The following is a 16,251-nucleotide window of genomic DNA, read 5'->3' as shown; positions in this document are numbered from 1 at the left end:
TCTAAAATATTACCATATAGATGCAAAACCAGAAAAAACCAGCAAAACAAATTTTCATAGATTTTTAATTTTCTATCGTTACTCGTAAACTCGTAACATTTACAGAAAGGTTTAAAAAAATTAAAAAGAAACGTAAACCTAAACGTCAGTAAACGAGGTAAGATTCAAAACCACAATCAAACATATCTCAGTACATTGAAACCTTACCTTGTTTCCTAACATTTCGTTTACTTTTTTTTAAATTTTACTAACTCTTTATTATAATAATTATAGTATAATAATTACTGAAACAGTGTTGAATATCTTCGTGCTTTGGCAGAGACTGCATAATAAAAACATTACAACATTTTGCGGTTTTGCTAATTTTTAACCAAAGAAAACATTTAACCAATAATACATCAAATAGTTGTACTTTCCCCGTCCATATCTACAATTTCTTCCTCGTCCAGGTCATAACTATTTTTATCAGGATACTCTCCCTTTAATGAAACATAAATATGTACCAATTTCTTGGAATTAGTGAACGTTAATCTATTTCTTATCAGACTGTGAATGTGTCCCCAATTTGAAAAGAGTCTCTCGATTTGAGCTGAGGAGGCTGGCATTTTTAGAAGTCTGAGAGCCATTTTAGCAAGAATTGGGCATTCCAGTTTGACCACTCGCCAAAATACTAGAGGCTTTTCAACTCCTTTTTCCCCAAAGTGTTGAGAATATTCCTGAAATTGTAAACCTAATATATTAAAAATCAAAAGAGCGATAATTTTGTCTGAAAGACTTACCCGATTTAGTGTTAAATTTGTCCCATTCTTCTATGCCCTGATTGCACAACTTTCTGAGTAAGAACTGAGTTATTATACCAGTGTGCTCTGACGTAAGCTTGGAATTTTCATATTTCGGATGCAGATAGTACGCAGTTAATGCGTACACGTTTAACGCCATTTGTTGTCTGTGTTTCAATTTTTCTTTAAGGTTATCTGGCAGATTCAAATTGAGCCACAGATGAACGGCATCTGCTACAGATGTGTCAGATTTCTGACAATCATTGATCAGATTACAAATGGGTTCATAAATTTCTATGTTCTGTTGAATCTCATCCACAAATTCATCGTTGAAGATTAATTCCTTGACTTTCGGCTTAATCTTTTTTTTCGTTACAGCGGCTACTTGTTTCATATATACCAGATTTTCTAGGAGACTTTCGAAAGAATCTCGGTAAGAGCACCATCTTGTTTCGGCCGGCAATTTGATTCTGCGCCCTCCCTTATCAACTATCATTTTTTCTAAATCTGGTTGCTTAAATTCTTTGAGGACAATGACCACATTGTCGACTAACTTTTTATCCAGCACGTCTTTGGCTAAAAGGTTGCCGGTGTGGCTACTGCACGTAGAGTGCCACATGTTGTGCTTGAGGAGGGATCCCATTTTAATCATTGCACTAGCATTATCCGAAACTATACCGTACGCATCTACATCGTATTTTTCTTTTGCAATTTTTTTAGATTCTGTTATTATTTCGGCAAGTTTTTCTCCAGTCTCAGACTCCGTGGTTAAATCCCAAGCATCAAGAAACGCATTTTTTCCGTCTGCACTATGCAACATTGTCACAACCGTTTTAGAATTAGTAGATGCGTTTTTCCAACCGTCACACAAAATGACTGACTCGGTTTCCACTTTTTTACGTGAAATCTCAATACAGTCTTCATAGCACTTATTTAAAAGCGATGTACAAAGTTTTTTCCGGCCAGGAATTTTGTCTAAATAAGCAGGACGGATCGTTTTATAAAATTTTTAAAGAGAGGTGATTCTACCACAGTAAATGGTAAGTTACAGCCGAATATAAATTTGGCTAGTGCAGTGCTTATCTTCTCCTCTTCATACTCTTGTAATATGTCCATATAGTCGGTGATTTTCTTTGATTTTTTGGCTGGTCTAGCTTGAGATGTAGCGAATAAATTTCTTTTATTCGTGCTTGTGTAGCTTGTGCTGGAGGAAGTTGGAGTACTTAAGTTAGTTAAATTACTACTCTCAGTATCAGTAGTTGATCACTACATTAACATCATATTTTCAACAATACTATGAGTGCCTTGAATTGCTACACCATTGTTTTCTTCCAATTCCAATAAGGCGGCATCGGTATCTAATGAATTTTCTATAATTCCATCTAGCATGTTTTCAGGTGAAGTTCCAGTCACAATAGCTAGCGAACCATCTTCCATAACTTCGTAACTACCGTTCGTTGTATTCTAAAATTCAAAATAAAAAGAAACTCTAAGGTGACTAAATATGAAGGGCGGATCTACGGACACCCTGTATACAGAAGTTGGCATAGATACAGCGTTTTGTACTTAATTCAATAGGCCAATCCGTTTTTTGCCGTAAAATACTAAACTTGGTGTTTTTTAAATGGGACACCCTGTATATAGAGATGCAACAACGTGAAAACCTCAGAATACAAATTCTGGGGTGAAAACTGATGCAATTTATGTCCCCTTCCGAATTCGAATTAAATAGTAATCAAGAAATCTACAATAATATATAGTGCGTTATTTTCACTTCTTGCCGTTAGATGGCTATACGGTTTTTGACGCCATGTTTTCTCCAATATACTAATACCGAAATGGTGATCCATGCGTTGTTGAGTTATGCGGCTCCGAACACATTTTACGATTCATTTTTATATTATAGATAAATGTAATTTCAAAAAGTTCCCCCCAAAATTTTTTCTAGATCCGCCCCTGCTAAATATGTAGTAGTACATACGTCCTATATACTCACTTGTGGATTAACTGTAGGTGTAAAACCTGTGTCTGAGCCAGTATTTTCGTATATCGAAACATGCGACATTTCATTATTGGATTGATTACCATTGCCACGATCTAACTTGCAGACGTTTCTTAAAATGAAAGTACGGGACGGGGTTAGTTATCAGCCGATACAAATATCAATTTCAGAGAATAAATCTCTATAGCTATCCAGCTAAAATTAATTAAAATATTTCTTCTTACCTGTGACTTTGCAATCTTGCTGCAGCTGTATTTTTTATCACATTTCCACATACACAACATTTAGCCGCGTGCTTTCCTTCTATCTTTAATACTTTGAATGATAATATATCATAGTTTTTATTCAGTTTTCTGCCACTCATTTTGATTCTGATCAGATCAGATCACATTCAAAGTTTACAACTGAATAATTTCATAACATAACCTCACTTTTTTCCATTATGGACACGTTGCTGACATTGTCGACATTGTTGACACGTTCTTGACATTGTCGACACGTCTGTGTCGACAATTAAAGTCGACGTGTCGATGCCCATCTCTGCCTGTGGATAGTGTGGATGTCTCGTCAGCCGAGGGTACGATCAGTGGCGTGGTAATTTTATGGTCAAACTACGTTTTGTTCTAATTTTTATCATTGTGAGAATTAAAAAAAATAACTAATATTTTTATCTCCACCACTGAGGGCGGTCAACTTTTTGGTTGCCTGTATTCTTCGGGACATATTCGGGACATTTTATCACAAAGTAAATATTACTAATTTTACCGTCTTGTAGGGTATCTGCGTTCTCTTTCTTTTCCACTATTATATATATTATATCTCTCTTTGCCGACGTTTAAATTAGGACCCACTTGAAGCTCGCTTCAACACGCGTCTCGACCTCGTCGTGAGAATTTGGTAAGCCCATATTTCAAAGGCCTCTGCTTTTTTGATCAATGTTGCGGTCATTGTTCACGCCTCCATTACATATAACAAAACCGGAAATACATAATATTTCAGAAGTCGCATTTTGAGAGGTAGAATGAGCCTGTTAGAGGTGAAAATTTGCTTCATGCTAGTGAACGACGCTTTTGCTTTTTCTATTCTCTTGAATTGTTATCTTGAATTATTGTATTTCTTTCGCTTGATCCCAACTTGAGTTAACTTTTATTCCTAATTATATGTACGAACCCACGTGGTAAAATCTTTGATTGTCGAATATCAGTTTTCTTGGTCGTTGCTGGGTTTTGCTTACTAACATCCATTTGGTTTATGTGATGTTTAGTTTGAGTCCGTATTGTGCACTTGTTTTTTATATCTAATTCATAGGTAATTCTATTCCTCCATGCTTCTCGCTAGAATCACAGTATCATCAGCAGAACTTTACTTAGATCGTTATAGATATTACCTATTTTATTTTTATACTTTTTTTCTTCTACAGAGACAACAGAGGCCGTCAATACACCCTTCAACGTCAGTACATCGGTTCCAACTCCGTCTTGGTCAGAAAATACTTGGACAATGGACAAATTTACGTCGATGGTGCAGACCAAGATAATGTATTGCAACATTCTCAGTCCGGTAGGGTTGTAATTAGCGGAAACAGTGGCTCCAATGGTGGATATATGCAACAAGGAGGACTCCTTATTAATCGAGTACCAAATATAAATGTTATTGCTACATCTAGAGATAGGGACGCAACAGTTCGTATACCACTTACAGGTCATTTACCAAATGGTATTGTAGAACTAGATCCCGGTTTCTCTGGACCATGGGGAAATATGAAACTAGATCCCGGTTTCGCAGGTCCATGGAGAAATATGCTTTTGAATATTAAGAGAGTATCACCTCTAGAGTGGCAAGAATGGCTGCTTGAACAAAAACAAAGGAACAGAAACCTTGATTTAACTCTTATTGAACAATGGATTAATCAACAACATTTATTATTGAAGGTAGACACTGCAGTTATAGAAGGATGGATCATGCAGCAACAAAAATCTAACCCTAACTTCTTGTATAACTGGATCATTAATCACCAGGTTCCTAATCTTTTAGGCAACATGAGGCTGCCAGGTTATATTCCAGACATGAGAACTTGGGACGGAAAAATGAGACTACCAACAGAGCAAAAAGTAACACCACAAGTTTGGCAACAGTGGGTAATTCAGCAAAAGCAAACGAACAACGTTGATTTATCTGCTATCGAAAACTGGATCCAGCAGCAACAAAAGACATTGAATCTGAATGCTGACTCTTTGGAGGGTTGGATTATGCAGCAACAACAGTCAAATCCTAGCTTTTTATACAACTGGACAGTCAAGAAACAGGTTCCTAACCTATCAGTTGACTTTGGTAAAAATATTCTAGATCAGCTTAAGAATGGCGCTGATAAGACAGTTGAAGTTGTTAATGGTGTTTTGAGACTTCCAACATCCACAAATACAGACTCAGTTATTCCAGTTGATGAGAATGGTAACATTGTTCTAGGCGGCCGTCCAAGAGACAGTTCTGTAGTGCTCGATTTTGGTAAAAATGTCTTAGATCAAGTAAAGAATGGTGATGATAAAACCGTCGAAGTTATCAACGATGTTTTAACACGCCCAACATCCAGAGATAGAGACGCATCTGTAGTCCTTGGAGGTAATGACCGACCTGTTCTTGTTGACCGTCCAACATTTGACCTTCCAACATCCAGAGACAGAGATGCAACTGTTGTTATTGGAGGTAATGACAGACCTATTCTTGATCTCCCAACTTCCAGAGACAGAGACGCAACTGTTGTTATTGGAGGTAATGACAGACCACTTCTTGACCGTCCAACATCCAGAGATAGAGATGCAACTGTAGTCCTAGGAGGTAATGAAAGACCTGTTGTTCTTGACCGTCCAACATTTGACCTCCCAACGTCAAGAGACAGAGATGCAACCGTAGTTATTGGAGGTAATGACAGACCTCTTCTTGACCGTCCAACATCCAGAGATAGAGATGCAACTGTAGTCCTAGGAGGTAATGACAGACCTGTTGTTCTTGACCGTCCAACATTTGACCTCCCAACGTCAAGAGACAGAGATGCAACCGTAGTTGTCGGAGGTAATGACAGACCTCTTCTTGACCTTCCAACATCCAGAGACAGAGATGCAACCGTAGTTGCCAGAGGTAATGACAGACCTGTTGTTCTTGAACGTCCAACATTTGACCTCCCAACGTCAAGAGACAGAGATGCAACCGTAGTTATTGGAGGTAATGACAGACCTCTTCTTGACTTCCCAACATCCAGAGACAGAGATGCAACCGTAGTTGTCGGAGGTAATGACAGACCTCTTCTTGACCTTCCAACATCCAGAGACAGAGATGCAACCGTAGTTGTTGGAGGTAATGACAGACCTGTTGTTCTTGAACGTCCAACATTTGACCTCCCAACATCCAGAGACAGAGATGCAACTGTAGTTATTGGAGGTAATGACAGACCTCTTCTTGACCGTCCAACATCCAGAGATAGAGATGCAACTGTAGTCCTAGGAGGTAATGACAGACCTGTTGTTCTTGACCGTCCAACATTTGACCTCCCAACGTCAAGAGACAGAGATGCAACCGTAGTTGTCGGAGGTAATGACAGACCTCTTCTTGACCTTCCAACATCCAGAGATAGAGACGCAACCGTTGTCATTGGAGGTAATGATAGACCCCTTCTTGACCGTCCAACATCCAGAGATAGAGACGCAACTGTAGTCCTTGGAGGTAATGACAGACCTGTTCTTGACCGTCCAACATCCAGAGATAGAGATGCAACTGTAGTCCTTGGAGGTAATGACGGACCTGTTGTTCTTGACCGTCCAACATTTGACCTCCCAACATCCAGAGACAGAGATGCAACCGTAGTTGTCGGAGGCAATGACAGACCTCTTCTTGATCTTCCAACATCCAGAGATAGAGATGCAACTGTAGTTATTGGAGGTAATGACAGACCTCTTCTTGACCGTCCAACATCCAGAGATAGAGATGCAACTGTAGTCCTAGGAGGTAATGACAGACCTGTTGTTCTTGACCGTCCAACATTTGACCTCCCAACGTCAAGAGACAGAGATGCAACCGTAGTTGTCGGAGGTAATGACAGACCTCTTCTTGACCTTCCAACATCCAGAGATAGAGACGCAACCGTTGTCATTGGAGGTAATGATAGACCCCTTCTTGACCGTCCAACATCCAGAGATAGAGACGCAACTGTAGTCCTTGGAGGTAATGACAGACCTGTTCTTGACCGTCCAACATCCAGAGATAGAGATGCAACTGTAGTCCTTGGAGGTAATGACAGACCTGTTGTTCTTGACCGTCCAACATTTGACCTCCCAACATCCAGAGACAGAGATGCAACTGTTGTTATTGGAGGTAATGATAGACCTCTTCTTGATCTTCCAACATCCAGAGATAGAGATGCAACTGTAGTCCTTGGAGGTAATGACACACCTGTTCTTGACCGTCCAACATCCAGAGATAGAGATGCAACTGTAGTCCTTGGAGGTAATGACAGACCTGTTGTTCTTGACCGTCCAACATTTGACCTCCCAACGTCCAGAGACAGAGATGCAACTGTTGTTATGGGAGGTAATGACAGACCTCTTCTTGACCTTCCAACATCCAGAGATAGAGACGCAACCGTTGTCATTGGAGGTAATGATAGACCCCTTCTTGACCGTCCAACATCCAGAGATAGAGACGCAACTGTAGTCCTTGGAGGTAATGACAGACCTGTTCTTGACCGTCCAACATCCAGAGATAGAGATGCAACTGTAGTCCTTGGAGGTAATGACAGACCTGTTGTTCTTGACCGTCCAACATTTGACCTCCCAACATCCAGAGACAGAGATGCAACCGTAGTTGTCGGAGGCAATGACAGACCTCTTCTTGATCTTCCAACATCCAGAGATAGAGACGCAACTGTAGTCCTTGGAGGTAATGACACACCTGTTCTTGACCGTCCAACATCCAGAGATAGAGATGCAACTGTAGTCCTTGGAGGTAATGACAGACCTGTTGTTCTTGACCGTCCAACATTTGACCTCCCAACATCCAGAGACAGAGATGCAACTGTTGTTATTGGAGGTAATGATAGACCTCTTCTTGATCTTCCAACATCCAGAGATAGAGATGCAACTGTAGTCCTTGGAGGTAATGACAGACCTGTTGTTCTTGACCGTCCAACATTTGACCTACCAACATCCAGAGATAGAGACGCAACTGTTGTAATTAGTGGTAATGACAGACCTCTTTTTGAGCGCCCCACATCCAGAGATAGAGATGCTTCTGTTGTCCTAGATTTAGGTAAAAATGTTTTAAATAACATTAAAAATGGTGCTGACAAAACTGTCCAGGTTGTTGATAACGTTTTAAACCATGCAACCTCCAGAGACAGAGATTCTTCTGTAGTAATTGAACTTCCTGTATCAAAGGATAGAGATTCTTCAGTTATTCTTAACGGTCGCACGCTACCAACCACCAACATTGAAATAGATCCTGGATTCGCTGGCCCATTGAGAAATATATTGAGCATCAAGAAAGTACAGCCGGTAGATTGGCAAAAATGGTTGATTCAACAAAAACAAAAGAACAACATTGATATAACTGTTATTGAAAACTGGATCAATAACCAACATGAAGTATTAAAACTAGACCAAAGTATTATAGAGGCATGGATAATGCAACAACAAAACTCAAATCCAAGCTTTTTGTACAACTGGATGATTAGGAAACAGATACCCAATATGTTAAACGAAAACGGACCAATGGTAGAATCACCTTTGAATGGAAAAGGACCAATGATGGAACCAACTGGGAAATTAAATGTAGAAAAAGCAACTCCAGAAGTTTGGCAACGATGGGTAATACAACAAAAACAACAGAACAACGTTGATTTAAATGTTATCGAAAACTGGATCAACCAGCAACACCAGGTATTAAAACAAGATGTAGGAGACTTGGAAGGATGGATCATCCAGCAACAAAGGATGAATCCTAGCTTTTTGTACAATTGGATAATCAGGAAAGAGGTTCCTCAAATTTCCTCCCAATGGTTTGTCCAAAGTAAAGAAGTTGAAGAACCTGAAGTTTCACAACTATACGTAAATGGACAAATGGTTGAAAGCGTAGAACCAAGTGTTTGGCAGCAATGGTTAATTGCACAAAAACAAAAATATAACATCGATATAAGCGTTATAGAAAACTGGATAAATCAACAACACCAACAAATGAAGTTGGATGTTGGATACTTGGAAGGGTGGATCATGCAACAACAAAACGCCAATGCTAACTTCTTGGTCAACTGGATCATCAAAAGACAAGTTCCCAGTTTTTCATACCAATGGAAAATGGTACGCATGGTTTCACAACCACAAAATAGCGGCACTTTCCACGTTTGGATCAACAATAGAAGCGTAGAGAAAGTTTCCCCTGAGGTTTGGAAACAATGGGTCAGTGAACAACAAAGGAACGGCATGGATATGAGTCTTGTAGAGAGAAACATCAACCAATGGCACGAATCACTGAAGGTAGATCTTGCATATTTGGAAGCATGGGTAATGCAAGAACAACAAGCTGACTCCAAATTTTTGTATAGATGGACAGTCGAGAGAAAAATCCCCGCTATCTCTTACAAGTGGAAGATGGAAAGTCAGAGAGTACAACCTGTAGTCACAAGCAGCTCTTCACATACCTACACCTGGAAAGTACAAAAGCAAACACAACAGTAGGAAATTAAATAACATCTTATATATGATTTAGTCATAGTCACTTTGAAATTGACAAGTCGATTATGTTTTCTTCCTAATGCTTTGTTGTAAAACTTTAATTAATTTGTATACTAAAATAAAATTATAAAAAAAATTAGTTTTATTTTTATTTTCTCAATAATTTCCCTACAATTAACAAGAAGAACTAACTTGTAATCATAAGGAAACTAAAAGTATAAGCAGTATAATAAGAGACATCCACTTAAATAAAATAAATGACAATAGAGGTTAAAAAGAGGGCTCTTCTTCTTCTTTAGCTGCGGTCTCTAATACCCGCTTTAAACCAATAATAAATTCATGTAACTTCAAGGTCAAATTTGACCTGTCAAATTGTGCTTTAGAGACGTCAAATTTGACCTTGAATCTACTTCGTGAAATTCTTCATGAATTTATTGTTGGTGAAAAGCGGGTATAATAGAGGTTGCTTTCCTTTGCTTTTTTGGGTTAAAAGGTCTAATCCTGTTCATTGCTTGATGTTACGCAGCCATTTGTCATCTGTCAGGACCGCGATTTCCTTTTATTTTTTCTTCCATTATTAGTTAAAGGACGTTATATCCGTCGTGTCTGAATATATGTCCAAGATAAGACGTTTTCCGTTTTATAATAATTTCTACAAGTTCACGATTTCTATTCTTTATGTGAAAAATGTTTCATTTCTAGAAATGCGTTTCTGGCATGTTCTATGCTACATTTTCCTTGTTATAAACCTAAGGCCTCATGTATCCAGCATCCTAGATTTTTAAACTGTTCAACTGGTTTGTTCAAATTAGTTTGTAATTTATTAAGTTCATCTTCCAGATGAACTCAGATATGATGACACGAAAATTAATCTTCACAGAGAAGATTAACACAAACATTAATAGGGAAATTAAAGACACAAGAAGTTAGACATATTAATAGGTCTTAGGCCCACATATAAAATTATTATTTATAACCACACCGCTGAAACTTTTTGTACTTGTTATTTGGGTGCAGTCGGACAAATTTGGAGCTTAGCGCATTATGGCAGTGGGGCGTTTGTCTGTCAAGCGGTCACGAAGTTGTCAATTTTATGCAAGAAAAAAATTTATAACCACGTTGGTCATTTTATTTTAATCAATGGTTTTTATCATATAAATAGCGAACACAATTTTGTCGAACACAAATATTGGGGCATATGACGCGTCAGACACGCTAAATATGTCAAATTTATGAAAATAATAAATTTATTACCACATGGACAATTTCAACGGTATCTACCATAAAACCTTTTTACAATAATGTGGTAACCTTGTCGGACAATTTTCACGGGGCATATGCGCAGTCGGATGCGCCGAAGATGTCAATTTCCTGAAATTTTTCTATTTATTACCACAGATTTTATTTTTATTTTGTACTGTTTTTTACATGTGTAATGCATATTGGATCACTTGTCGGACAAAAATAATGGGGCGTTTTGGTACGATTAAAAAAAATAATTTTTATACATTTTTGACTTCATATTATATATTACGTATTTTTCGGCTCATATTACAGCTCTACGTCATGCCCTTTTAAATGTTGTACTTAGTGTGTGTACCAATTTTCAGCTAAATCGATTCAAAAATAACCGAGAAAAACTGTTTTAAAATTTTTTTTGACAATACCTCCTCGTCGATAGCATAAAAGAATTAAGTTTTCTGTTCGTTTGCCTTAACATTTTTGTCAAACAATTACATTTTTTGTTTAAGAATATAATTACTTGTAACCTACTACTTTTGTCGGAAAAATGGTTGTGAAGATAAGGGATGCACGAACCCAGCATAGTTTAAAAGTATAGTTTACTATACTTGTACTATCCATTAGCCCCAATATTTTTGTCGGACACTTAGATTTTTTTATTTAGAATATAATTACTTATAACCTCCTACTTTTGTCGGATTTTTTTTTAATTCGAGAAAAAACTACAGAACGATGTTTGTCATTGTTCAAGGAGCATGTACACGCATTTCCAGATCACAATTTTTCCAAACTTTTCCCCTTGTCCGAAAAATTTTTTGGAAAATTTTGGGTACTGCTCTACGTCATGCCCTTTTAAATGTGGTACTTCGTGTGTGTACCAATTTTCAGCTAAGTCGATTCAAAAATAACCGAGAAAAATTGTTTTAAAATTTTTTTTGACATTACCTCTTCGTCGATAGCCTAAAAGAATTAAGTTTTCTGTTCGTTTCCAAAACATTCTTGTCAGACAATTTCATTTTTTGTTTAAGAATAAAATTACTTGTAACCTACTACTTTTGTCGGAAAAACGGTTGTGAAGATAAGGGATGCACGAACCCCGCATAGTTTTAAAGTATAGTTTACTAATAAAAATAAAATTTTTTGTCCGACTGTCGATTTGCCCCAATATTTTTGTCGGTCACTTAGATTTTTTTATTTAGAATATAATTATTTATAACCTTCTACTTTTGTCGGATTTTTTTTAATCCGAGAAAAAAACTACAGAACTATGTTTGTCATTGTTCAAGGAGCATGTACACAAATTTCCAGATCACAATTTTTCCAAAATTTTCCCCGTTGTCGGAATTTTTTTTTTAATTTTGGGTACAGCTCTACGTCAGGCTTTTTAAAATGTTGTACTTAGTGTGTGTACCAATTTTCAGCTAAATCGATTTAAAAATAACCAAGAAAAACTGTATAGATTTTGTTTTTTGACAATACCTCCTCGCTGATAGCCTAAAAGAATTAAGTTTTCTGTTCGTTTCCAAAACATTCTTGTCAGACAATTTCATTTTTTGTTTAAGAATAAAATTACTTGTAACCTACTACTTTTGTCGGAAAAACGGTTGTGAAGATAAGGGATGCACGAACCCAGCATAGTTTTAAAGTATAGTTAACTAATAAAAAAAAAATTTTTTGTCCGACTGTCGATTTGCCCCGATATTTTTGTCGGGCACTTAGATTTTTTTATTTACAATATAATTACTTATAACCTCCTACTTTTGTCGGATTTTTTTTTTAATTCGAGAAAAAACTACAGAACGATGTTTGTCATTGTTCAAGGAGCATGTACACGCATTTCCAGATCACAATTTTTCCAAAATTTTCCCCTTGTCCGAAAAATTTTTTGGAAAATTTTGGGTACTGCTCTACGTCATGCCCTTTTAAATGTTGTACTTCGTGTGTGTACCAATTTTCAGCTAAGTCGATTCAAAAATAACCGAGAAAAATTGTTTTAAAATTTTTTTTGACATTACCTCTTCGTCGATAGCCTAAAAGAATTAAGTTTTCTGTTCGTTTCCAAAACATTCTTGTCAGACAATTTCATTTTTTGTTTAAGAATAAAATTACTTGTAACCTACTACTTTTGTCGGAAAAACGGTTGTGAAGATAAGGGATGCACGAACCCCGCATAGTTTTAAAGTATAGTTTACTAATAAAAATAAAATTTTTTGTCCGACTGTCGATTTGCCCCAATATTTTTGTCGGTCACTTAGATTTTTTTATTTAGAATATAATTATTTATAACCTTCTACTTTTGTCGGATTTTTTTTAATTCGAGAAAAAAAACTACAGAACTATGTTTGTCATTGTTCAAGGAGCATGTACACAAATTTCCAGATCACAATTTTTCCAAAATTTTCCCCGTTGTCGGATTTTTTTTTTAATTTTGGGTACAGCTCTACGTCAGGCTTTTTAAAATGTTGTACTTAGTGTGTGTACCAATTTTCAGCTAAATCGATTTAAAAATAACCAAGAAAAACTGTATAAATTTTGTTTTTTGACAATACCTCCTCGTCGATAGCCTAAAAGAATTAAGTTTTCTGTTCGTTTGTCCCAACATTTTTGTCAGATAATTACATCTTTTGTTTAGGAATATAATTACTTGTAACCTACTAATTTTGTCGGAAAATGGTTGTGATAACAAGGGATGCACGAACCCAGCATAGTTTAAAAGTATAGTTTACTAATAAAAATTAAATTTTTTGTCCGACTGTCGATTTGCCCCAATATTTTTGTCGGGCACTTAGATTTTTTATTTAGAATATAATTACTTATAACCTCCTACTTTCGTCGGATTTTTTTTAAATTCGAAAAAAACTACAGAACGATGTTTGTCATTGTTCAAGGAGATGTACATAAATTTCCAGATCACAATTTTTCCAAAATTTTCCCCAAAATTTTTTGGAAAATTTTGGGTAAAGCTCTACGACATATCCTTTTAAATGTTGTACTTCGTGTGTGTACCAATTTTCAGCTAAATCGATTCAAAAATAACCGGGAAAAACTGTTTTAAATTTTTTTTTGACAATTCCTCTTCGTCGATAACCTAAAAGAATTAAGTTTTCTGTTCGTTTGCCCCAACATTTTTGTCAGACAATTACATTTTTTGTTTAAGAATATACTTACTTGTAACCTACTACTTTTGTCGGAAAAATGGTTGTGAAGATAAGGGATGCACGAACCCAGCATAGTTTAAAAGTATGGTTTACTAATAGAAATTAAATTTTTTGTCCGATTGTCGATTTGCCCCAATATTTTTGTCCGACACTTAGATTTCTTGATTTAGAATATAATTACTTTTAATCTCCTATTTTTGTCGGAAAAATGGTTGTAAATAAAAAAAGAATGTGTGTGTACTTTGTACGCACGTAAGAAGTTATACTTCTACTACATATTATGTGATTTTTAAGGCAATACCAAAAATTTGAAAAAATAAAAGAATAAAACGCACACAAACACATTGAAAAATGCCACAAAGAAAAAATGATTTCTGAACGATAATAATTGTTGGCAAAAATTTTAAATACGCATTTTCTGAAAAAAAAATTATATAACAAATATACTTACAATCATAAAATGCAAAAAAATAAAAAATAAAAACTTGCATCGGGAATCGAACCCATGACTTTCGGGGCGCTTTGATTCGTAATCGAAGCCTAGACTCACTCGTCCAATTCCACATTATTTGTCATGTGGAAAAATAGGGCAACTGAACGTTTTACTGTTTGACAGTTGTTTTGATTATAATTAAATTATGTAGTTTAAATTTTGTGGAAGAAAATATTAAAATATAACAAAACAGTAAGAAAACAATATATTAGATGAAGATTGGTAGAACTTTTGTTGGTAATCAAATTAAGTATGTAAATCAAAGCATTACATACCTACTAGATAAATAAATCTACGCCAAAAAATCATAATTTAAAAATAAAAATCGGACCTAATTTGGGATTTCTCTCTAAAATCCCCATTCTTGAGAAAATAAATGTACAGTAGAGCGTCGATTATCCGAACGTCGATCACCGAACGACCGCTTATTCGAACTATCGACTCCCGCGTCCCGCACTCGAATACCGAGCAAGCGTTAGTAATTGACGCTTAAAATATCTTCAATTTTCTTCAATATTGTATCCAAAAATAATTATGTTGTTGCAAAGACTGCACTTTTTTGTTTAGTTGCTAGTTGTCATTATCAAGATATAAATAAATATGTAGGTATATAAATATGGCTTTTATTCACTTGTGGATAAATATGTATGACTATAAATATGTATCAATATATTGTAGTTCGATTATCCGAACAAATCGGTTTTCCGAACACCTATGTCCCCCAATTAGTTCGGATAATCGACGCTCTACTGTATTTCAACCTAATCCAAATGTATAATTACAATATGATTATAATAAAAACTACTTACCAAATTAGAATGAGTTTTCCTTGTCCAAAATAGTCCAAAAGTCCAAAAATATAGGTATATGAAAACTATTTAAAAAGGCAGTATAACTATTAACTAACTTTTGTTTGTTGTTTCTTTTCACACAAATTTTAAAACGCAACAACCATAAATAATCTAACTACAGCTGTACCACAGCCGCTATATTGAATAATTTTTGACATGTCATTTGAACATCCAATCAGAACAAAGTTATAATGCGCATGCGCCGGGATCATAGGTTTTAACATATAAAAATTCACCCTCATATCGCCGGTAAAGAAGTATAACTTCAAAATTTTCAGGAAATTGACATCTTCGGCGCATCCGACTGCGCATATGCCCCGTGAAAATTGTCCGACAAGGTTACCACATTATTGCAAAAATGTTTTATGGTAGATTCAGTTAAAATTATCCATGTGGTAATAAATTTATTTTTTTCATAAATTTGACATATTTAGCGTGACCGACACGTCATAATATGGCCCAATATTTTTATCCGACAAAATTGTTTTCGCTGTTTATATGATAAAAACCATTAATTAAAATAAAATGACCAATGCGGTTATAAATTTTTTTCTTGCATAAAATTGACAACTTCGTCACCGCTTGGCAGACAAACGCCCCACTATGCACTACCGTAATGCGCCAAGCCCGAAATTTGTCCGACTCCACCCGACTGCCCATGGTGCTGAATCACAAGTTTTTGAGTCAAGATGTTATCTTGTCTCTCTAAACTCTCAAATCTTAGAGCCTGGGTTAATTTCCAACTAAATCTATCGGTCATCAAGTTTGTTACATCCCGTCAGATTACCGTTCTCGGAATTAGAGGTTACGCATATGCGCAGTAACGCATTTTTCGTTACCGCGCATACGCGTAACCAGTGGCGGCGCCTGGTGTAAAATATTGGGGGTGCACACATAATGTTAACATATAAAAAAATTACAATAAATAATGCCTTAACATTATTGACTTAAAATTATAATGTAGTGTTTAAATGTTACAAGCAAGTTTTGTAACGAAAGTCAGTTGC

The 16,251-nt window shown here is 36.2% G+C and overlaps 1 protein-coding gene across 50 annotated transcripts in view; it reads left to right on the top strand.

Moving 5' to 3' along the window:
• The window catches only part of LOC126888447 (uncharacterized), a 38,575-nt gene extending 28,936 nt beyond the window's left edge, over positions 1 to 9,639 (top strand). Inside the window, exons 3-8 of one of the 50 annotated variants that reach the window (XM_050656738.1) lie at positions 4,202 to 5,807; positions 5,958 to 6,012; positions 6,379 to 6,510; positions 6,577 to 7,074; positions 7,225 to 7,319; positions 7,386 to 9,639. In XM_050656738.1, coding sequence (XP_050512695.1) covers positions 4,202 to 5,807; positions 5,958 to 6,012; positions 6,379 to 6,510; positions 6,577 to 7,074; positions 7,225 to 7,319; positions 7,386 to 9,503 — 4,504 coding nt within the window. In that variant the 3' untranslated portion in view covers positions 9,504 to 9,639. The other 49 variants (XM_050656728.1, XM_050656723.1, XM_050656730.1 and 46 more) reach the window with 49 other exon arrangements.
• The last annotated feature ends 6,612 nt before the right edge of the window (positions 9,640 to 16,251 follow it).

This window comes from Diabrotica virgifera, chromosome 7 (genome assembly GCF_917563875.1).
Source record: "Diabrotica virgifera virgifera chromosome 7, PGI_DIABVI_V3a".
Taxonomy (NCBI): Eukaryota; Metazoa; Arthropoda; class Insecta; order Coleoptera; family Chrysomelidae; genus Diabrotica; species Diabrotica virgifera.
This window is presented reverse-complemented; position numbering and strand designations above follow the sequence as displayed.